The 25,148-nt window shown below is 41.9% G+C and overlaps 1 protein-coding gene across 8 annotated transcripts in view; it reads right to left on the bottom strand.

The window, feature by feature from the left end:
- LOC131127834 (membrane-associated phosphatidylinositol transfer protein 2-like) overlaps positions 1-25,148 on the bottom strand; it is an 81,164-nt gene that overhangs the window by 39,389 nt on the left and 16,627 nt on the right. For 7 of the 8 annotated variants that reach the window (XM_078789517.1, XM_058070109.2, XM_058070110.2 and 4 more), the window contains exon 2: positions 6,791-7,017. In XM_078789517.1, the coding sequence (XP_078645643.1) occupies positions 6,791-6,868 (78 nt within the window). In that variant the 5' untranslated portion in view covers positions 6,869-7,017. Of the gene's footprint in view, positions 1-6,790; positions 7,018-7,082; positions 7,433-25,148 lie in introns of those variants that run through there. The other variant, XM_078789518.1, reaches the window with a different exon arrangement.

Genomic DNA, 25,148 nt, shown 5'->3' with positions numbered 1-25,148 from the left:
TGGTCCATATTTACAAAATTGATGTGCATTCAATTGAATGGCGGTCAAGTGGTTAGCGCGCAGACCTCACAGCTAGGAGACCAGGGTTCAATTCCACCCTCGGCCATCCCTGTGTGGAGTTTGCATGTTCTCCCCGTGCATGCGTGGGTTTTCTCCGGGTACTCCGGTTTCCTCCCACATTCCAAAAACATGCTAGGTTAATTGGCGACTCCAAATTGTCCATAGGTATGAATGTGAGTGTGAATGGTTGTTTGTCTATATGTGCCCTGTGATTGGCTGGCCACCAGTCCAGGGTGTACCCCGCCTCTCGCCCAAAGACAGCTGGGATAGGCTCCAGCAACCCCCGCGACCCTCGTGAGGAAAAGCGGTAGAAAATTAATGAATGAATAAATTGAATGTATTTTCTGGACTATAAGTCGCACAAGGTCAGATATGCATCATTAGGTAGAAAAAAAACATCCATAAGGCGCACTGGAGTATAAGTGGCAATTTTTGCGGGTAATTTATTTTACAAACTACCGTATTTTCTGGACTATAAGTCGCTCCGGAGTATAAGTCGCACAAGGCCAAAAATGCATCATTAGGTAGAAAAAAAACATCCATAAGTCGCACTGGAGTATAAGTGGCAATTTTTGCGGGGCATTTATTTTACAAACTACCATATTTTCTGGACTATAAGTTGCGCTGGAGTATAAGTCGCACAAGGCCAAAAATGCATCATTAGGTAGAAAAAACATCCATAAGTGACACTGGAGTATAAGTGGCATTTTTTGCGGGTAATTTATTTTCCAAACTACTTGACCAAAACAGACATTACATCCTCTTGGAAGGCAAGTTCTAACAATAAAAGAATAGAGAAAAGGCTGAATAGGTGTAAGATATGCTAACACAATGCTTATTCAGCTACACCAAAAATAAACATGAACAGAAAAGGTTTTTTCATTTATAAGTCGCTCTGGAGTATAAGTCGCAGGAACAGCCAACCTATGAAAAAAAGTGGGACTTATAGTCCAGAAAATACGGTATTTACAAGTTACAAGTGTACAGTATTTTGAATCACAGCGGCTTGGTTCGGCCCCACCTACGGACCGGTGGTTGGGGACCCCCTGCTCGGTATTACAGGAGTGCTTACAGTAGTATAATGTTTACCGTGTTAGCCATTTGGTGATCGGTGGACAATTTGGTTGAACAGCAGCATACTGGTGCTTCTACCAGAAATGCTGCGTCACACTGCGCTGTCATCCTCACATTTTCGCTCTACCGCCATCCGTCACCGTGAAAGGCTGCTGCTGTATGTGTTAAAATCCGACTTCTCCGACAGGATGAGAGTCACATCCTGTTTTTTTTTTCTTTTTGTCCCTTCCTGGTGTCAAGTTAGTTCACAGAGTTTCCTGATTGAGATGCAGCTTTTCACTTGGCTCCGCAGACACAGCGGTCAGAACGGCATGGATGCGGGCGAGGTGAGAGAAGGAGACGCGGCGAGATGCGACCATATTTCATTTGTCACACGTCCCTCGCGCTTGTAAATCCCAATGCGGCGATGATGAATTTGAAATGAGTTGTCAAAAGAAAACGGGAGACTAAAAGGGAGGAGAGGATGTACGACCTGGCCATTATATACAGCTCCGTCTATACGACTACGACGGCTTGCAGGCAAGCGGGGAGGCCTTAAATGCTGCAGTTGCCCTGGTAACCAGGCAGCAATGGGCCAAGGAATCTACAGGCACAAGTCAAACCCTGAATGCAGAACTTTTCTCTCCTCTCTCCGTCGTCCATTTCCTTCCTTCATTCAACCCCTCCTGACCGCCAGCACGCGGCTGCTGCTGCTGCTGCTGATGTCACGGTTGCCATGGAGACCGAAGCCTCACAGCAACGAGGCGATGCAGCAAGGGTAAGGTCAGGGGAACGGTAACTACAGGCCACTCATGTACAAGCTCCCCTCCTATGCATGCTTGACACATAAAAATGCATAACATCACTACAATTATAAATCATTTGAGTCAATGGGTTGCAGATACTGCGTGATGCACGATTAGTTTGCTGATTGCTTTGGGGTATGAGCCACTGAGTCATGTTGTCAATCAAACAATCTACAGCAGGGGTGTCCAAAGTGCGGCTTAACAAGAGTAGTCGTTTTATAAGAATAAAAACAAAATATTACGGCAATAAAGTCATAATATTCAGGGAAAAAAGATGAAATATAAAGCTGAAATATTCAAGACTAAAATACGTTTGTCGTACTATGATGACAAACAAATGAAACAAAGAATAATTTAGCAATTTTAGGAAAATTACTTTGGGTAAAAGTTGTAATATTAAATTAATAAAGTCAAAAGATTAAGAGAATAAAGAAAATATTCATTCATTTTCTACCGCTTATCCTCACGAGGGTCGCGGGGGTGCTGGAGCCTATCCCAGCTGTCTTCGGGTACACCCTGGACTGGTGGCAAGCCAATCACAGGGCACATATAGACAAACAACCATTCACACTCACCATTCATAAACCCACGCATGCACGGGGAGAACATGCAAACTCCACACAGAAATGGCCGAGAGTGGGATTGAACTCAGGTCTCCTAGCTGTGAGGTCTGCGCGCTAACCACTCGACCACCGTGCAGCAACCACAGAAGGAAGTATAATACAAATAAATGTTAAAACAATTTTGATGGGAGTCTATGGAGCACAAATATGTTTAAAAACAAATGGGCAAAAGCAAATGGAATACAAACTGAAGTAGTGTATGAAATTACTTATTTTAATTATGTTAAAATCGCAATAACGTTTTGTTGAAGCTAACTAATTTCAGTTGTATTTTCCGATTCCGATCTGATACCAATGCTTTGTGCAATTACGGGTGCATATTAAAAAGTATTGTATTTCAAATCAGAGCATAGCTCATAAAATAAAGACTGTAAGACTGTAATTTATTCATTTATTGTAAACAAACGCATTTCATTTAGACAACATGTCCATAATTGAGTTCCTTTAAACTGTGTTCCTGTTAATGGTATGCATTACCTTAAATGACGTTTTGATATTGAAGGTATCAATGTTTCAGTATCGATCAGCACATCAATACTCATCGTGACACGAAAGAAGGAGAGATTTTCGGGCTGTTTGGTTCTGACACTGAAGAAGATGACTTAAGGGGTTTTAGCATGACTTTTCTGGTAGGCTACCGTTCAACCAGCCGTGTTACATGCACAGCTCATCACTGCATTTATTTAATTTAAAGTTTTTAAAAATCTATCTGTATACTAAATATAGTATTGACAGTTACTATGGTACACATAATGTCATTGTATGGTCATATCACCTTGTACTTTGGTACAAGGTACATTATTTAAAAAAAAAAACTTAAACTGTATTATGGAAAGCAGGAAGTGAACAAATGTAACAGTTACTGATTGTAAAAGTACAAGATGGAGGGGTAGGATTTAATAAGCTTTGCTTCTTCCTACTCCTTTTGGACTCAATTGTAATCTGATGCATGTTCAAATGAAATAAAACCATTACCATTACCAAATATCCCATGTTATGACGTGCACACCTGCAGCTTATAGATCATTATAGGTCATTTAGTGGTTTATATACCGGTGTGCTCTATTGTCCGGAAATTACAATAATCCTGAACCACTGCAAACAAAGGTGTGAACATTTGTCAAAACATGCAGCTCTACTGTACTGCCTGTGCTATTATTTGTCTGACAAACACACCACTTATTAAAGTCCAACTCCATAAGTCTAAGGATCAACTTGAAATTTCTCAATACAGCTCAATGCGCTGCTTTACAAAACACCCACTGTTGCTCTAAGGTAGGGGCCTCAAACACGCTGCCCGCGGGCCAAATGTGGCCCGCAGGACACTAGTTTGAGGCCCCCGCCTTGATATGAAAGTTTAATGTTAGTGCGGCCCGCGCAAGTTTGATATGGATGCTGTATGGTATCATGTACCCAGAAAAAATTATTACGTTTGATTAATGTTCATGTTAAAGGTTAAATAACTGTTAATAGTTATCCTCCCTATCCGTGTGGAAGTGGTAAGTTTTGGGCTATTTAAGTTTAAAGGAAATAACTTGAAGGCTATCGTTTAGGTCGCTAGCTCTCTAGTTTGCGAGTTAGCATGTGTCTCAAGACCCTGCAGTTGCGCAATATGTTGTAAATAAAAAGAGTATAAATGTGACTATAGTCGTGTTTTGTCATGTCTACAGGGCTCTAATAATGCTTTGTTCATTTTAATCTGAAAAAAATAATTTGTCTACCCACCAACTATATGTGGTTTCTTAAGTTTTTATTATTTGCCGTTTTATTATTTATTATATTTATTTATTTATTACAGATTGATTGATTTTCTTTATTCTTGATTTGTTTATTTATTTTTCATCTTATTTTGTGTAGAAAAATAAAAATTAAGATATTTGAAAAACAGTGGAATGTTTTATCAGATCTTTTCTTGTAGAAAATTGGAACCAAAGCGAAGTTTTAAAAAAAAATTTGTTTTTAATAAATGAGTTTTTTTGGGGGGGGAAACCTGATGCGGCCCAATCTCACCCAGACCCTAGCTCCAGTGGCCCCCAAGTAAATTGAGTTTGAGACCCCTGCTCTAAGGTGTTTAGCCGAATCACCACCAAACATGGCATACACCTTTAGGGGACTGACAAGTACATGTATAGAACATTTGCGCAAGATTGAAAAACATGGCCGCCATCAAGCAAAACGTCTTTGCAGGGGAACAGGCGGGATTTAAACCACGAATTGTCCATAAGTCATTAATCATTTGTCGATTGATGATAAAGGATATCTGTATAGGACACTTATTATGTTACAATGTTAGTTAAAACATTGCTGGTACATGTTAAATCATACATTTTTTATAATGGACACAGATTGGCTCTTTTCCTTTTTCCATTTCCTGACATAATGATAGGAATGGAGGAGACCAAGGTTCAATTCCACCCTCAGCCATCTCTGTGTGGAGTTTGCATGTTCTCCCCGTTCATGCGTGGGTTTTCTTCGGGTACTCCGGTTTCCTCCCACATTCCAAAAACATGCTAGGTTAATTGGCGACTCCAAATTAGAGGTCTACACGGAGCGACTGGCCGGACTCCTCAGCTAACGGGGCGGGGCGGGCTGAAGAAATCTCAAGAACATGGCCACGGCTATGGAAAACTTATATATAAAAATATTGATAGCCTCATTTGTTTCTTGAAAGGTCACCTATATTGTCCATAATCCTTCCTTATATAATCTTTTTCACACAATTTATACTATCTTGAGCTGAAAAGAGGTCATTTCATTTTTGCGCTTGTTCGGCCGGCTGACGGCTGGCCGCTCAAATCTCACCATGGCTGTGGACGGCTGTGGCTGTCGTGCCACGGCTGTGGGGCGGGGCGGCCAAAGAAAAGCACAGCCGTGTAGACCTCTACTCCAAATTGTCCATAGGTATGAATGTGAGTGTGAATTGTTGTTTGTCTATATGTGCCCTGTGATTGGCTGGCCACCAGTCCAGGGTGTAACCCCGCCTCTCGCCTGAAGACAGCTGGGATAGGCTCCAGCACCGCCCGCGACCCTTGTGAGGAAAAGCGGTAAAAAATGAATAAATTAATGAATGAATGATTGGAAAGGTGAATTTCCAGGTAGCTCCACAAGTGTCAGTCAACGGTCCAGTAGCTTTTTCCGTTGAAGTACACACATCCACACATCTGTCCACCCGCCACTAAGGTCCCCTAGGGAACACTTTTACTGTGACACACACAAGCAGGAATTTTACTTATGTCTTACAGGACTCGGTTATTATGGTTATATTATGTTTACTGTATCAGTAATACGAGTTGGCTGCACGGCGAACAAGTGGTTAGCGCCAGATCTCTCAGCTAGGAGACCCGAGTTCAATCCCACCCCAACTCTGTGTGCAGTTTGCATGTTCTCCCCGTGCATGCGTGGGTTTTCTCCGGGTACTCCGGTTTCCTCCCACATTCCAAAAACATGCTAGGTTAATTGGCGACTCCAAATTGTCCATAGGTATGAATGTGAGTGTGAATGGTTGTTTGTCTATATGTGCCCTGTGATTGGCTGGCCACCAGTTCAGGGTGTACCCCGCCTCTCGCCCGAAGACAGCTGGGATAGGCTCCAGCACCGCCTGCGACCCTCGTGAGGAAAAGCGGTAAAAAATGAATGAATGAATGAATGAATGAATAAATGAATGAATGGAAAGGTGAATTTCCAGGTAGCTCCACAAGTGTCAGTCAACGGTCCAGTAGCTTTTTCCATTGAAGTACAGCTACATAACACATCTGAGAAATATTGGCCACGCAGCCACAGTTAAATCATGCAGATTGTTATGACGGTCTGAGTCGGCTTCTCCTGTGTAGGGAGGATCAGCTGGCAGCGCCGCTGGATTAAATAAATCCTCCAGCATGTGCGTACACCAAATGAGAAGAAAATCTGTTTCCAGTGGATGAAGCCACCCCACACACACAAAAAAAGGTGTAACCTTGAAGCGTTTTGACCCTAAAGTTAGCTGTGGTCAGAACCCAAACACTGCGGTATGTGTGCCCCCACCCCTCCCTCCTCGAGAGGAAACATGACGGGTGGAAACGGGCGGCTTAGATTGGATAATCTAAGCCGCACACAAGGCCTCTTTGTTCCGTTATTCCGCCACCAGCATCATCATTATACCAGCACCCGTTTTCACAATTGGCCACACTTGCTCGGAGTGAGAGCGCTGGATGACGAAAAGGCGGGGCTATGGGGGTCAGGGTGGTGGTGCGGGTGATGGCGGGACCTCACCTGGATCATGTAGAGCTGGGCGATGCGGTACTCCTCCACACTCATGGGCATGGGGATGCGGTACTCCTTGATAAGCATGATGACTTGGGGTGGAAAAGGAGTGGTATAGGAAAAGGACGGAAGGGAAGGGAGGGTTAGGGAAGGAGGGAAGGGAGTAGGGTGGGAAACTCCGGAGGCTCCTACAAACGGCTCGTCAAGACAGACGCCGAGGTCCACATTGATGGCTCCTGTGAGAAGAAAGGAAGACATTAAGAAACCAAGGAAGCAGTACTTGAAGAATTAATAACAACACCTCATCAATGGAGTTAAAAATAAAAAAAAAGAAGAAAGGACCGACTAAAGTCCTTCTCTGACAGCATCCATCACTCAGAGGTGTGAAGAAAAAAAAAAGCATGCGAAGGATCAAATTCCAAGAAGTGGAGGCTCACAGTGGGATGTGCTGCATCCATCCACCATCTCCCAAGTAAAGCACTTCCCTTGGTAAACTTCTCTACTTATACACAGGACCACAGCTTGGTGTGTGTGAGTGTGTGTGTGTGTGTGTGTGAGGGGGCGGGTGGCCGGACCTTAAAGCCTTCTTCGCCAACGGTCCCTAACAATCGCCCAAACTTTCAGCCATGTCACATGTTGGGGGGGTCACTGAGCATACAAGGGATTACAGTTTAGTGGGGGAGCATTACGTAAAAACCCCCCGCCCGCCCCAATCTCCTCCTACCCCAGTGCATGATTGAGGTTGCACAAATAGCCCAGCCGGGCCAGCACTGGGTGAGGGTGGAAGGCGGTGGCGTGGGTTATACATGCGCAACATGTGGGTGGCGTGTGAGTTGCACAAGCCTGATAGAAAGAACGCTTTCAAGACAGGTGAAGAAACATCATCATTGTGTGGAAATACTTAGTCTACAAAAAAAATGAGCGACACCAAAAAAACTGGATGTCCAACGTTGTCACAAATGTCCCGCAATGACCGCAACAGCATTTCTCTGCCTTTGCGTTGGGGATTCTACCATTAACTGCGTGTGCCTCCACATCGCATCCAGTGATCACATAACTTCATGAAGAATTTAGTCAATTTAGACTGGAAAGACCCTGACCCAGGTTTGATACCACCTTTCAAATGTGAATGCCAGGACAACCCATTCCCAATAATCTGTGTCGGTGTCATTTGTAAAGAGAAAAAGTGGACTCAGTGGACCAGCCAGGACACCTCTAATGTGATGTAATTTGGTGCTGTAGTGTAAACGTTCCATTTTATTCCTATAGTCGCCGGGTGGGTGGGCAACAAAATATAATAATTTCTCTGAATAGCATAAAACATTCGTATTAACAGCTGTGGCTGGAGGCAACCTCCTGATGTATTATTAAATAATATTAGTTGACCAGTCAGGGCACCTCTAATGTGAAAAATGTTATATATTTTTTATTTTTGTGATGTAGTCTAAATGTCCCGTTTAACTCCTGTGGGTGCCAGGTGCGTGGAGAACAAAATATATTAAAATAGCATGTCTGAATAGCAGAAAACATTCGTATTAACAGCTGTGGCTGGAGGCAACCTCCTGATGTATTATTAAATAATATTAGTGGACCAGTCAGGGCACCTCTAATGTGAAAAATGTTATATATTTTTTTTATTTTTGTGATGTAGTCTAAATGTCCCGTTTAACTCCTGTGGTTGCCAGGTGCGTGGAGAACAAAATATATTAAAATAGCATGTCTGAATAGCAGAAAACATTCGTATTAACAGCTGTGGCTGTAGTCAACCTCCTGATGGGGTTTTTATTAACACCATAAAAAGACAGTAGCTGCACATAGAAACCACTGATTTACAGTCAGTTGCGTTGCATAAGCTCAATGTCCACTCATTCCTGACCACGTTTCCTTGGCAGGCAGCCATAATCGCACTAATATTCCCACCGCGTCACTTATCCGGCAAACAAAGGCCAGCATTGGTGAGGCACCTGAAGTCGCATGGAGCTCTGGTCTTCCGTGTTCCTGTGTGGGCGCCCTTATACTCTAAGCTTGCGGACGCGTGCAACCAAAGCGCTTACCTAACAGGCTACAATGCTGTTTTGGAATTATATCATCGGTGCAATGCAGTGGATCAAAATCAAAGCAGGGCGCCACGTTTCGCCGAGAATAACCGTCCTCTCGGGAGAAGCGAGGATATAAGTAGGCTAAGCTGAAAAGGCCCAAAAGGAAAGCCCGCGGCATCGAAGCCCGAGAGGTCTCAGGACGCAGGAGGCTGAATTTAGAGGGGAAGGTCACGGGGTTTGTTCCACTTGGAGCATGCATCAACTCGGTGGCAGCGGCTCAAACGCCGGCTGATGCTGCTACCACCTTCTGAGAACTCCCTGAGACGCTTCCTCTTAGCCAGGATGTTTAGGAAATCTTTTAGTGTGGCAGAATGAGACAAATTGGAATAAACTGGAGACTCTTTCGTCGCGGCAGCCTCCATTCCCGCACATCAACACTATGGAACACATAGACCAGGGATCTCAATCTCAATTTACTTGGGGGCCACTGGAGCTAGGGTCTGGGTGTGACTGGGCCACATCAGGTTTTCCCAAAAAAAACAAACAAAAAAACGCATTTATTAAAAACAGAAAAATATACAAACTTTTTCTACGCTGATAAAACATTCCACTGTTCTCAAATAGCTTAATTTTTATTTTTCTGCACAAAATAAGATGAAAAATAAATAAAGAAATCAAGAATAAAAAAAATCAATCAGTAATAAATAAATATAATAATAATAATAAAACAGCAAATAATAAAAACTTAAGAAACCACATGTACTTGGTGGGTAGACAAATTATTTTTTTCAGATTAAAATGAACAAAGCATTATTAGAGCCCTGTAGACATGACAAAACACGATTATAGTCACATTTATACTCTTTTTATTTACAACATATTGCGCAACTGCAGGGTCTTGAGACACATGCTAACTCGCAAACTAGAGAGCTAGCCACCTAAACGGTAGCCTCCAAGTTATTTCCTTTAAACTTAAAAAAAGCCAAAAACTTACCACTTCCACACGAATAGGGAGGATAACTATTAACAGTTATTTAACCTTTAACATGAACATTAATCAAACGTAATAATTTTTTCTGGGTACATGATACCATACAGCATCCATATCAAACTTGCGCGGGCCGCACTAACATTAAACTTTCATATCAAGGCGGGGGCCTCAAACTAGTGTCCTGAGGGCCATTTGGCCCACGGGCCGCGTGTTTGAGACCCCTGACATTGACTTTTTTGTTAGAAACTGTTTTGTGACGCTGCTCAAAGAACAAATTGGGGGGGGGGGGGGTAAGTCACCACTGATACACTACTCTAGACACGTTTATATGAGGAGATTTTCCTCTTTCCGAATGACGTACCAGAAAACAGTGTATACATGGAAAGGAATATTCCAATCTCCTGTCTACATGCACCGCTATAATCAAACGGAATAGTCAATGGGGCATGCGCAGTAAAGCGTAAATAACATCACGTGATTCATCAAAGATGGCAGACGAGAGTGTGATTACCACGTTTGTGAGTTTTTTAAAGCAGCAACTTGAACGTTAAGTTCTTTTAAAGTTTGTATCAAAAACAAACTTTCCACTGTAAGCCAGTGATGACTGCTCGCCGCCATTTTCAAAACCTGAGAGACGTCTGCGTGTTACGTCACAGCTGAGCATGCGCTGCAAGAACGCACCCTGGCAACTTTCCGATTGAGCGGGTACAAGATACCTCAATCGGATTGGGGAAAGAATATTCCACCCCTGTGAATCTGATTACAGTGCATCCGGAAAGTATTCACAGCGCTTCACTTTTTCCACATTTTGTCATGTTACAGCTTCATTCCAAATTGTATTAATTTAATCTCTTACCTCAAAATTCTACACAAAATACTCCATTATGACAATGTGAAAAAGTTTTTTTTTTACTTTTTTTGAATTTATTAAAAATAGAAAACAAAAAAATCACATTTACATAAGTATTCACAGCCTTTGCCATGAAGCTCAAAATTGAGCTCAGGTGCATCTTTTTTCCACTGATCATCCTTGAGATCTTTCTACAGCTTAATTGGAGTCCACCTGCAGTAAATTCAGTTGATTGGACATGATTTGGAAATATAATAACTGTCTATATAAGGTCTCACAGTTGACTGTGCATGTCAGAGCACAAACACCAAGCATGAAGTCAAAAGAACTGTCTGTAGACCTGCGAGACAGGATTGTCTTGAGGCACAAATCTGGGGAAGGATACAGAAACATTTCTGCTGCTTTGAAGGTCCCAATGAGCACAGTGGCCTCCATTATTCGTAAATGGAAGACGTTTGGAACCACCAGGACTCTTCCTAGAGCTGGCCGGCCTTCTAAACTGAGCCATCGGGGAAGAAGGGCCTTAGTCAGGGAGGTGACCAAGGCCCCGATGGTCACTCTGTCAGAGCTCCAGCGTTCCTCTGTGGAGAGAGGAGAGCCTTCCAGAAGGACAACCATCTCTGCAGCAATCCACCAATCAGGCCTGTATGGTAGAGTGGCCAGACGAAAGCCACTCCTTAGTAAAAGGAACATGGCAGCCCGTCTGGAATTTGCCAAAAAGCACCTGAATGACTCTCAGACCATGAGAAACTAAATTCTCTGGTCTGATGAGACAAAGATTGAACTCTTTGGTGTGAATGCCAGGCGCCATGTTTGGAGGAAACCAGGCACTGCTCATCACCAGGCCAATACCATCCCTACAGTGAAGCATGGTGGTGGCAGCATCATGCTGTGGGGATGTTTTTCAGCAGCAGGAACTGGCAGACTAGTCAGGATAGAAGAAAAATGAATGCAGCAATATATAGAGATATCCTGGATGAAAACCTGCTCCAGAGCGCTCTTGACCTCAGTAGACTGGTCATGTACCTTGACCATATAGACAGTAGACATTAGCACACAGCCAAGATCTCAAAAGATTGGCTTCAGAACCACTCCGTGAATGTCCTGGAGTGGCCCAGCCAGAGTCCAGACTTGAAGCCGATCGAACATCTCTGGAGCGATCTGAAAATGGCTGTGCACAGACATCTCCCATCCAACCTGATGGAGCTTGAGACTTATTGCAAAGAAGAATGGGCAAAACTGCCTAAAGATAGGTGTGCTAAACTTGTGGGATCATATTCAAAAAGACTTGAGGCTGTAATTGCTGCCAAAGGCGGATCAACAAAGTATTAAGCAAAGGCTGTGAATACTTATGTAAATGTGATTTTTTTGTTTTCTATTTTTAATAAATTCAAAACATGTCAAAAAAAACTTTTTTCACATTGTCATAATGGAGTATTTTGTGTAGAATTTTGAGGTAAGAGATTAATTTAATACAGTTTGGAATGAGGCTGTAACATGACAAAATGTAGAAAAAGTGAAGCGCTGTGAATACTTTCCGGATGCACTGTATATATTCATTCGGATTGGCACTTTTCTTTGGGAATGAGGTGTATACAAAGGTTACATTCTTTCCGTTTGAGCAATTAACCCGAATGGAATTGGAATATTTGGATCCATGTATACGTGGCTACTGCTGATGGGGCTGTCAACCTGCTTCAAGTCAAATTACGCCTATAAGAAAGTAAAGTCATAATATTAGGAGAAAACTCATAATATGGGGGGGACTAATTAGGCAAATTAGGTTGGGAAAAAGTTTGAATATTATGATAATGAAGTCAAAATATTCAGAGAATAAAATCATACTAATAAGATGAAAAAATATTTGTAAAAAAAAAGTGTAAAGAAATTGTAAAAAGAAAAAGTTCATATTAATATGCTTTGTTACAGATACACAACGCTGAGGGTCTGTTTTTTTTTTTTACATACAAAAAACATCTCTGCTTATCTACATGGCAGGGCTTGACATTAAAAACAAAAATGACTTGCCCATGGGGAATCCTTAAGGTGACAACTACTTGCCCGAACTTGCCCCATGTAAAATGAAAAGACTGCCATAATGATATCATCTAATTTTTTGACGATGTTGGCAGGGACGCCATGATAGATGTTTTCGTAGTTAAACGATTGCTGACTGGTTGATCGCGAACAAGAACGGGTGTGGGTTAAACGCGGACTGCGGCCCGCGGTCTAAATAAACGATTCTGATTGGTCCATTTCAAAATTTGCAAGGATTGGTTTGCAAATTACCACCGGAATTACGCAGTCCGTGGCGCCAGCATCCTTTGATTTTTCAGTATGCCGCCCTTGGGGGAAAAAGTTTGGACACCCCTGGTCTAAGTGAACCGGGCCAGTTTCCGTCGCAATATTGGGTATGCCAACAACATAAACTGTTCCACTGTATCAGGAATTGCAGAGACATGGCGAAAGAGTACGATTAAACAATCTCGGGCATGCCAAATTGCGCAAGTGTAATCGTGTGATGTTCCTTCATATTCAAAACAAACATTACCATGACCAAATAATGTCCTATTTTATGGAAGATTGTCTCTGCCCACAGATACTCCGTGGCGATGCTGACTCCAGCTTTTGGGTTATTTAGCATGCAGCCTCTTCTCTCCATTGCACTCCATAGAGGAGGCTTTCGGAGTTTGGCTACTCCATTAACATAATCAATACATGTCATCGCTTTTCCAGCAGCCTCATTCCAGAGATGTGCAAACGCCGCTGCTTGGTGGTTTGCAAGACCTGCAATCCTCAATCCACTAGCCAGCCTCCAGTGTGCAAGTACTGTGCTTGACCCAAAAAAAAACCCCACTCACACACACGGAGCATAAAAATAGCCCAGTCACAATAATCCCAGCATACGCAAGCAGAATGCTTGACGTTGTTTGCTCAGAGAATATGCTCATTCCCTTCTAAAAATACAGCCCGCCTCCCCCGCCCCCACCATTCCCCCGGAGGCAGTGACGCAAGAGCAGCACACAGCGCCGCTCATCGCAAAGCAGCTAACAAGGTTCCCCGCTCCCGCTAAGCAGAGCCTACGAGACTTGTGGGGGTCTCGGCATTACAGCTGCTTTCTTAGAAAAGGTCCTGACCCATCCGAGGTTCCTCAGGGCAACCGGTACAACAGGTTTGACCCCATAATTGGCTTTGAAATCTCTCTCACAGCACTACAACACAGCCACTGTAACTTTCGGGTGTTTAGCTGAAATTGGTACGCACCATTAGGGACTGATAAATAAATCTACAAAACTTTGAATAAAGATGGCTTGAAAAAGATTCAGCACAATGTTTTTGTGACACAAAAAAGACCATTTGTATTTTAGTTCATATGACAGAGGGGATTAAACTGCAGCGACAGGCAGGTTTTATTGATTCCAAAGCAACTGATCATAAGAACTCAGGACATCTGACATTTGTTTGTGTTGCATAATAAGCTTGAAGCAATTAAGTCATGATGCAATTCACTGTTGCATCACGGGAACCGTTTCGTTCGGCCACCCAAACGGACTGCCATCGGAATGAAACGTATATATAGTACGCTCTGTTCACCTTCATTTGCTCGTACATTTGGAGGTTTAGCTCAGAACCCCAAGCAAGGTTTCCGCTACATGAATTGATTACGGCGCAGCGGCACAATAAAATAAAAGCAGGCAGGGTTTGTTTTTTTTTTTTTTTTTAATAAAATAAAAAAATAAAAATAAAATAATAAATAAATGTTTAGTTTAATGTTTAAATAATGTTTAGTTCGCAAACAATTTAAAATGTCATACAAATGTTTCACTGTGCTTTATTTTGATAATCCCGCACCGGAAGTGCCTGTCTGTCCTGTTGGCCAGATAAAAATACACCACCCATTTTGTGTTGACATTCACTTTGTTTCTTATTATCGGTCATTGGTCACAGCCCATCCATGCTAGCATGAGTGATCCTGGCATTTTTGTTTACACATTTTGCCCTAGGGCAAACTCTGCCAAAAGTTTCATTTCCTTTACAGACCCAGTGCCAATTTAATAATAATATTAATAATACATTTTATTTGTATATCGCTTTTCAAAATATTCAAAGATCATTGGTGATTTTAAGAAGAGATGTTTCAGTGCCAGAAACCAGACTGGAAGGATTCAAACAGGCTTTTGGAGTTGAGGTGAGTTTGAAGTTGAGCAGCTATGACACGTTCAAGGATTTTGAACAGAAAGGGGAGGTTGGATATGGGACGGAAATTGGAGAGGTTATTGGGATCGAGACCAGACTTTTTGAGTGCATGTTTGATTTTTTCCTCCCCAACTTTTACACCAATTTCTACCAATTTCTCTTACACCAGGGGTGCTCATTAAGTCGATCGCGATCTACCGGTCGATCGCGGAGGTGGTACTGGTCGATCGCGGCGTGACATTAAAAAAATATCATCCTAGCATCAATGCCGTCACTTGATTGATATACAGGGCAGCCATTCAGATGACAACTGAATGTTGCCCTTCGGGTGACCAATCAAATCAAACAACGTCTCTAAGTGCAGCAGAACTTACGATGTCAGCCTATCATCCATCCCCATTACTTGATTGACATACAGGACAACCAGTCAGATGACAACTGAATTTTGACCTTTAGGTCACCGCTCATGCGTAAACAACGATGCAAAGTGCTAAGCTAGTCGGCGAATTGCGTCAGGTTTTAAGCCCTCGCTAAAGTTTATGATCACTAAAATGAGTGAAGTAGCTGGACCAAGTAAAAAGGCAAAAACATATCACTTCCATACGGAATGGGAGGTGGACTTTTTTTTTCACAATGTCTTTTTGGAAGTGCGTTTGCCTGGCTAACCTGGCTATCAGCAGCTACTGTCCGGACTATGCATCCCTGGCTGATTCAATTCAGTGCAAGTCATCAAAGTAAACTCAGGTAATTACAAAAAATGTTAATAGTTAATTATGTGTGTTTTGCAATATTGGCTCATTTGGTTATGTAAGGTACATCAACATACATTGTACGTACAAATAATCCTCAATACATTTGAAAATAAATAGATGTTTTGCATTTTTGTAGTGGGTAGATCATTTTGACTCGATCATTTTAAAAGTAGCTCGCATGCTGAAAAAGTGTGAGCACCCCTGTCTTACACCAATCACCCACATCTGATATCCCTGTGCTTATATTAACTGAACACCTGAAACAACCCGCATGTACACACGCTCAAAATGCATACATACAAAGAAACACTATTACTAGTGTGTGGAGGTGACATTCGGTAAACACCTTTAGGGGACTGACTTTTTCAAATTTGAGTCAGATTGGTTGAAAAACAGCAGCATGGTGGTCGAGTGGTTAACGCGCATACCTCACAGCTATGAGACCAGGGTTCAATTCCACCCTCGGCCATCTCTGTGTGGAGTTTGCATGTTCTCCCCGTGCATGTGTGGGTTTTCTCCGGGTACTCCGGTTTCTTCCCATATTCCAAAAAAACATGCTAGGTTAATTGGTGACTCCAAATTGTCCATAGGTATGAATGTGAGTGTGAATGGTTGTTTGTCTATATGTGCCCTGTGATTGGCTGGCCACCAGTCCAGGGTGTACCTTGCCTCTCGCCCAAAGACAGCTGGGATAGGCTCCAGCAACCCCCGCGACCCTCGTGAGGAAAAAGCGGTAGAAAATGAATGAATGAATAAATTAAATGTAGTTACCGTATTTTCTGGACTATAAGTCGCTCCGGGGTATGGGGGGGACATAGCAACTAACATTTGTCTAATGATTATACCATTTTGGGATCTGTATTATTATGTATGCTAGCATGTCTTCCAAAGACAGCAACCCATCAGGGCGCCACAAGTTCCATTTACAAGACACGACAAAAATCTTGGCCTACAAGAGCTAAGACTAACGGTCTTGTTTTCCACCTCTCACTCCGCTATCCATGCTCTCCCTTGAACACGCTCGGAAAATTGTTACGTGGCGCGTCTAAAATACCATCAATCACTGGCCCTGCCTGGGCATGGTGGTGGTGGGGGACAACTTCAGCCATAGCAACCGCTGCCAGGACAGCCGCAGGCCCGACACAACAACACCCCTTGATTGGATTGATGCGCTTATCCGCCAATCCAGTTAAAATGTCAAAGGGCTTACGACTATACTGTGTGTGTGTGTCAATGTGTGTGTTCTGTGATTTCTGTCCGGTCTAATGAGAGCAAAGCATGAAGGAAAATTAAGTTGGATAAAATGAGACAGATATAGACCGTCTGCATGGCCAAAGACTGCCAGGTACACGTTGGATTGGCGCCCCTCTTGTCAATGAAAGGTCCCACATTATAACCATTTTGAAGTACGGGACAGAGGTCCAACAATAGTGTGTTCGGAAGTATCCGTCTCCGTGTCCGTCTTGAAATTATTATCATTTATTCAAAATGTGCAATTTACTGTTTACGCTGTACATTGTTGTTCAAATTTGATGTCATCTATTTATTCTCCACATTATTTTTATTTTTATTTTTATTGGAGCCAGGCAATGACATTTCGTTGACAATCTATCTAGGTTGAAATAGTTGAAAAAAATAGTTGTAACTCTACAATAAATAAATAAATAAATAATATAATTTTATGTATTATATTATTATATTATTATTTATTTAATAAATAAATAAGTAATATAATTTTATTTATTATATTATTATTATAATTTATTTAAATTATTTGTGCAATTTACTGTACTATTATTTACTGTGCAATTTACTAGTTCTATTATTATTTACTATTACTATTTACTGATCTAGCTATCTAGCTATCTAAGTTGAAATAGTTGAAAAAAACTGAAACAGCTGTAACTCTACAATAAATAAATAAATAAGTAATATAATTTTATTTATTATGTTATTATTGTATTATTTATTTATTTATGGATCTGACAAAAAGTAATATAATTTTATTTATTATATTATTATTATATTATTTATTTAATAAATAAATAAGTGATATAATTGTATTTATTATATTATTATTATTATATTATTTATTTATTAAATTTGTGCAATTTACTGTACTATTATTTACTCTGCAATTTACTAGTTCTATTATTATTTACTATTACTATTTACATATCTATCTATCTATCTATCTATCTATGGTGGTGCAGTTTGGTTTAAAGGTGCTTTTATTATATGCTGTAGTTCCAAGTGTTCAACCCTACAGCTCCCACATCTGAAGCTGACTGACGGATAGCTGGCGACTTGTTTTGCAAAGTGGTGGGCGTATGCGAGAGGCAGGTTAATCTTGCTAGCATGATGTCTTGAAAAACCACAACTTCAAACGTGAGCATTTCAGCACCCTTAAAACATGTTTGCTTTTCATAAACAGGCTCTTAAGACACAACATTGTGCATAATGGAGGAACTTTACAACCAACTCAGTGGTTAACGTATTATTTTACACACTATTGAGCGCATCTGAATGTAAACCACATCCATCAAATTTAAAAAAAGAAAAGTGCACAGAGGTGTACACACTGCAACATGGGATATTCACACAGAAATACACACTATAAAACTTGCAATCCTGCCTACACTTGTTCCCGGCGTCACTCGTCATCTCTCATGAGATATGGCATGTTTTATGTCCATCGGAGCTTACCAGCAGCAGCCCGTGCAAAAACTTTAGCAATTCTCCACTTGCTCAAACTCACTTAAGATTTGTCAGATCCATAAGACTTCAAAACGTGACATTAGCATCCAACTCACTACTTCCTGAAGCATCATGGGAACTGCAGCTAAAACCATAAATTAGCCGCTTTGTTGTTGAAGCCGCAGGGTTCAAAGCATGTGAAAAAAGGAGTGGTTTATAGTCTGGAATTGACTTTACATTCCATTCATTCATTCATTTTCTACCGCTTTTTCCTCACGAGGGTCGCGGGGGTGCTGGAGCCTATCCCAGCTGTCTTCGGGCGAGAGGCGGGGTACACCCTGGACTGGTGGCCAGCCAATCACAAGGCACATATAGACAAACAACCATTCACACTCACATTCATACCTATGGACAATTTGGAGTCGCTAATTAACCTAGCATGTTTTTGGAATGTGGGAGGAAACCGGAAAACCCACGCATGAACGGGGAGAACATGCAAACTCCACACAGAGATGGCCGAGGGTGGAATTGAACCCTGGTCTCCTAGCTGTGAGGTCTGCGCGCTAACCACTAGTCCGCCGTGCCGCCTTTACATTTCATGTTACTGTAAAAGGCCTGTAAAGTTAACACAGGTTTTTAGGTGGTATCAGTTTGACTCTGAAACTGAATATGGAACTATTTACAGTACTTTCTTATCGGGAAAACTGCATAGAATTATTTTGTAAATAAACTGTATGCAACCTACAACAAAATAATAATAAAATAATCATTTTTCTACTATAAATTTGTATTTTCGCTCAGTAAAAATTGTGAAACGCTGCAATCAACTAGTTTGCTGTTTGACATCAATGATGTTCAAGCAGTGCCAGCAAATACATTCTACTAAATCATCTTAACCTCATAGGACAGGTAGGGCAAGGGTGTGGGAAGCCGAGCTCAACAAACAGGCAATCGTGTCGCCAACCACCACAATGAAGATGAAGAAGAAGAAGCAGCAGCATCTCCACAGGCTCAAAAAGGAGGTGGGATGTGCAACCTGCCCTTGTTCTTTAGTCATCATTGCAGTACGAGGGGATGAGCTAAAAATAACACGACACCCTCTGAGCATCTTCTCCATTGTGTTCCTCCGCCTCCTTTTCCTCCTACAGTAAGGAATGCTTCTTAAAAAGAGTCTTAGAAAGGAAACATTTATAGTACCTCCCAAAAGTGAGCACATGCCTCACATTTCAGCCACCATTTTATTGCATCTTGTCCCAAGAAAATACAAATCAATCAAGGCTATGCGACTTATTTACAGGCCGCCATTTTGACCCAACTCAGACAAAACAATGTTGCTAAAAGTCAACCAAGGAGGTGTATATGCCAATGGGTAGATGTCTGCATTGATACACATTAGCCATGTATACATGGACCCAAATATTCAGATTGCATTCGGTTTATTTGCTCAAACGGAAAGAATGTAACCTTTGTATATGCCTCATTCATTCCCAAAGAAAAGTGCCAATCCGAATGAATATATAATGGGATTCCAGGGGTGGAATATTCCTTTCCCCAATCCGATTGAGGTATCTTGTACCCGCTCAATCGGAAAGTTGTCAGGGTGCGTTCTTCTTCATGGTGTTTTTCTTCTTCTGTTATTTGGCGGTTGGCAAGCAGCTTTTGTGTGCATTAGCGCCATCTGTGCAACAGAATCTAAACCCCTCTATACGCCATTCACAAGTCCAGTTTTATTAAAAAAGAAAATATATATCTATATAAAACATGTCCCGGGTTTAATTATAAAATATTAGCAAAATTGAATTTGATCTTTTCCTGTTTAAATTTATCCCGGGTGCGTTCTTTCAGCGCATGCTCAGATATGACGTAACACGCAGATCCAGACGTTCTTCACTTTTAAAAATGGAGGCCAGCAATCGGCACTGGACTCCTAAGCAAAGTTTGTTTTTGATCCAAACTAAATTTCAAGACTGGACGAAGAGAAAACTGGCAATACGGAGTTATTCCAACAAGTTGAAGAAAAAGTCGGGAAAGTCGGTATCACGTGATGTTGATGTTTACGTTTTACTATGAATGCCCCATTGACTATTCTGTTGGATTACAGCACCGCATGTAGACGAGAGATTGGAATATTCCTTTCCATGTATACCAGGGGTCTCAAACTCAATTTACTCGGGGGCCACTGGAGTTCGAGTCTGGGTGAGACTGGGCCGCATCAGGTTTTCCAAAAAAAAACAAAAAACGCATTTATTAAAAACAAAAAAAATTTAAAAACTTTGCAACCCTCATGAGGAAAAAGCGGTAAAAAATGAATGAATGAACTTTGCTTTGGTTCCGATTTTCTACAAGAGCTCTGATAAAACATTCCACTGTACTCAAATATCTTACTTTTTATTTTTCTACACAAAATAAGATGAAAAATAAATAAACAAATCAAGAATAAAGAAAATCAATCTATCAGTAATAAATAAATATAATAATAAAACGGCAAATAATAAAAACTTAAGAAACCACATGTAGTTGGTGGGTAGACAAATTATTTTTTCAGATTAAAATGAACAAAGCATTATTAGAGCCCTGTAGACATGACAAAACACGACTATAGTCACATTTATACTTTTTTTTATTTACAACATATTGCGAAACTGCAGGGTCTTGAGACACATGCTAACTCGCAAACTAGAGAGCTAGCGACCTAAATGGCAGCCTTCAAGTTATTTCCTTTAAACTTAAATAGCCAAAAACTTACCACTTCCACACGGATAGGGAGGATAACTATTAACAGTTATTTAACCTTTAACATGAACATTAATCAAACGTAATAATTTTTTCTGGGTACATGATACCATACAGCATCCATATCAAACTTGCGCGGGCCGCACTAACATTAAACTTTCATATCAAGGCGGGGGCCTCAAACTAGTGTCCTGCGGGCCACATTTGGCCCACGGGCCGCGTGTTTGAGACCCCTGATGTATACCATTGTTTTTGGAAAAGTCATTCGGAAAGATTCTATTCAGAAGGAAAAAAAATCCTCATGTAAACATGGCTAATTTACTTTAGTGTATATTGGGTTATTTCTCTGTTTTTTTGTCAATATTCAGCCAATAACAAAAAAAGTGAGAAAGAATTATGGCACAGTGTCCATGATACGTTCCATTTCGTTTTTTGCTGTCACTGTAAACAAGGAAGTGAAGATGTGAGCGCGCTACTCGGCATGTGTGTAAAGTACAACACATTAACAAAAAGCATCGGGCTGCGTTCCCATTCCACCACCAGGAAGTTACACAAAAGAAACGTCTGCTCTTTTGGGAAAGGCCTTCACCAACTGTTACCACCTACAAAATTGGAAGCAAAGGATGGTGCATTCAGGGGTTTGGCCCATCCCCCTGAATGATTTGTGTGTCCCTAGACTGCCAATATGGTTATTTTGGGAACATCGTGTGTGCATTTTTGCTGTAATTAAAATGTACACACACCTTAAAAAATGAGCCATTGTTTACTTACGCCTCGCCGGCGCACATTAGCCTGACATTTCCCGATAGGGCCCGTCGCATACCTCACTCTCATCAACGTCCAAAATTAGATGACCTTGTATGCAAATTACACTCGCATTAATCAGTTACGTGTGGAGGTTAAACGAGGATCGCTGAGGCAGCCCACATCAGCTCCACGAGGAACGTTCTTACATAACTTGGGGGCCCGGTAACGGAAAGCGTGGCTGTGCTGGCATTCTGACCAGCCCATTAGCTAATTCATTCAGCCCACGGGCCGCTCTCGGCAAAGGCTTCTGTTTCGCCACACACTCTTTTTCCTTTCAACATCACAATCAAACCCTCTATGAGTATGAGTATGAGTATGAGTGTGTGTGTGTGTGTGTGTGCTGGCAACAAGATGCTGATTCAGAGCGGGGCCTTAGGGCTGTGTGATGTTTGTGACGAGTACACTTGACAGCTCTAAAACGTGACTGAAGAGCTGGGAGGGAAGTCTTGCCGGAATCCCTTACTGTGTGTGTGTAAAGTATATTTGACTCAAACGCTACATTTAAGGCAGCAATGCAGTGTCAGTCGTCCCTTGCCACGTCACGGTTTAAATTCTAAAGAAATATGTGTTCATGTTCCAGGATTGTAAAACATGGGTGCCCTTTAAAGGACAAACGCCATAAATGATATTATTGATGACAGCAAAGACAGAAACTGTGATGAAAGCCACAGAACCAGAAATCAATCATTCATTTTCTACCGCTTATCCTCACGAGGGTCGCGGGGGTGCTGGAGCCTATCCCAGCTGTCTTTGGGTACACCCTGGACTGGTGGCCAGCCAATCACAAGGCACATATAGACAAACAACCATTCACACTCACATTCATACCAATGGACAATTTGGAGTGGCCAATTAACCTAGCATGTTTTTGGAATGTGGGAGGAAACCGGAGTACCCGGAGAAAACCCACGCATGCACGGGGAGAACATGCAAACGCCACACATTGAACTCGGGATTGAACTCGGCCGAGGGTGGGATTGAACTCAGGTCTCCTAGTTGTGAGGTCTGCACGCTAACCACTCGATCACCGTGCAGCCAAGTTACATTTTAATCACAGTAAAAAAAAAGGGAGAGTACTCAAGTACTCAAAGAAAGCATGTACAGGGAGAACATGCAAACTCCACACATTGAACTCGGGATTGAACTCGGGTCTCCTAGCTATGAGGGCTGCGGGCTAACCACTTGTCCACTGTGCAGCCCAAACCAGAAATCATTCATTCATTCATTTTCTATCGCTTTTTCCTCATGAGGGTCACGGGGGTGCTGGAGCCTATCCCAGCTGTCTTCGGGCGAGAGGAGGGTTACACCCTGCACTGGTCGTCAGCCAATCACAGGGCACATATAGACAAACAACCATTCACACTCACATTCATACCTATGGACAATTTGGAGTCGCCAATTAACCTAGCATGTTTTTGGAATGTGGGAGGAAACCGGAATACCCGGAGAAAACCCACGCATGCACGGGGAGAACATGCAAACGCCACACAGAGATGGCCGAGGGTGGAATTGAACCCTGGTCTCCTAGCTGTGAGGTCTGCGCGCTAACCACGAGACCGCTGTGCCGCCATAACCAGAAACTTATTTTATTAATCACTACATCTGTCATTCATAATTTCACAAAAGAATTTCTGCCAGGAAATATTTCTATATTTGACATATCTCTGTCCTGGTTGCTCAGTACAATCTCGATAAAAACATGAATAATATATAAAGTATATATATTTTTTTGTTTTTGGGGGATTTTTTTCCAGTTTTTGATCGCTTACCAACACTGACATGTTCACCCGTAGCATATCGCCACAATTAAATACGTGCGTATTTTTGCAGCTTCAGTACGTATTTGGCATCAAAACTGACGGACTGCCTTTTCCGTGCTTGAAAAAGACAGCAATGAGTTTGAGTGCACGGAAAATAAACACCAAATATGGAACACAATCTGCCAACCTCGTGAGGCAAAATGTTACGCCTGAGGCCAAAATGTATTCTCTTCCCTGCCCCTGTATCCTCTCCATCATTGCTTGGAGGGGAGGGGGGTTGCCATGGAGACAACGAGGCCTCTCATCTCATTGGCTGCCCGGATGAAGTCAGAATGACGAGGGAAGTGGAGCCCACGAGCGCCTGATTCTTGCTGCTGCATCTACTGCCTTCACACTCTGCTTTCTGATCATTTCCATTCAGATAAAATATACATACGCATATATACTGTATATACCAATGATTGATTTAGGGTATGCTGCAGGTTTAAAGCCACAACTGTGAGGCGGAGGAGACGGGAGTGTGGGCGTGGCATCACATCAAACATCTTACAGCTGAGACAAACTGACAACAACAGCTGCTACATGCCTTGAAGCTTGGAGGCTGGAAGGCTGGGAAAAGGCTTGCAAAAAGCAATGCACTGTAATTGGTAGAAAAAATGACTTATTTTGAGGCGAAAATGGAATTTTGTGAGAGCAAAGATGGGGTGGACACCGCTGCTACTGGCCATGAGGCTCACATCCTGCGCTCCCATGCAAATCATGACATGCCCCCTTTTCATGAAGGCAGCAGACCGGTCCCCGAGGTTTATTTATGCAAACAAGCAGGAGTGAGAGACCTGTTAGGAAGTCACATTGAGATGGTTTGCATTGCCTTCATGGAAAATGGCCTTCCTGCATCGGTGCATTGTGGGAGAAAGGATCTTGCCGTCCACGTTTGACCGTACATTCCATTTTTATTGGCCAATTCAGCGATTGTGGTCACACGGAAGTCATAATGCATCCAATACTTCTCTACAAGAGAGGAGAAGTATGATCTCAGGGAAGAACTCCATTTGAAAAACTAGGACTACGTTAAAAAGCCATAGCATGTCAGTATGTGGAATCAAACTATGGAATGGATTGAGTAAGACCCTCAAACAATGCACAACGATGAGCCAATTCAAGAAACAATACAAGCAGTTGATGTTTGCTAAATACAAGGATGAAGAGTCTTGAACCAGTCATGATGTGCTATATATATCACTATATTGACACTTACTATGGTACCCATTATGTCATTGGATGGTCATATCACCTCGTACTTCGGTATGGGACCAAAAATGTACATTTAAAAAATAAATAAATAAATAAATAAACCTCTAACGCAGGGGTCTCAAACACGCGGCCCGCGGGCCACACTAGTTTGAGTCCCCCGCCTTGATATGAAAGTTTAATGTTAGTGCGGCCCACACAAGTTTGATATGGATGCTGTATGGTATCATGTACCCAGAAAAAATTATTATGTTTGATTAATGTACATGTTAAAGAGGTTAAATAACTGT

Source organism: Doryrhamphus excisus, linkage group LG3, assembly GCF_037039965.1.
Source record: "Doryrhamphus excisus strain RoL-2023G ecotype Guam linkage group LG3, RoL_Dexc_Guam_v1.1, whole genome shotgun sequence".
NCBI lineage: Eukaryota > Metazoa > Chordata > Actinopteri > Syngnathiformes > Syngnathidae > Doryrhamphus > Doryrhamphus excisus.
Note: the sequence above shows the minus strand (reverse complement) of the source record. Positions and strands in the feature narration are given on the sequence as shown.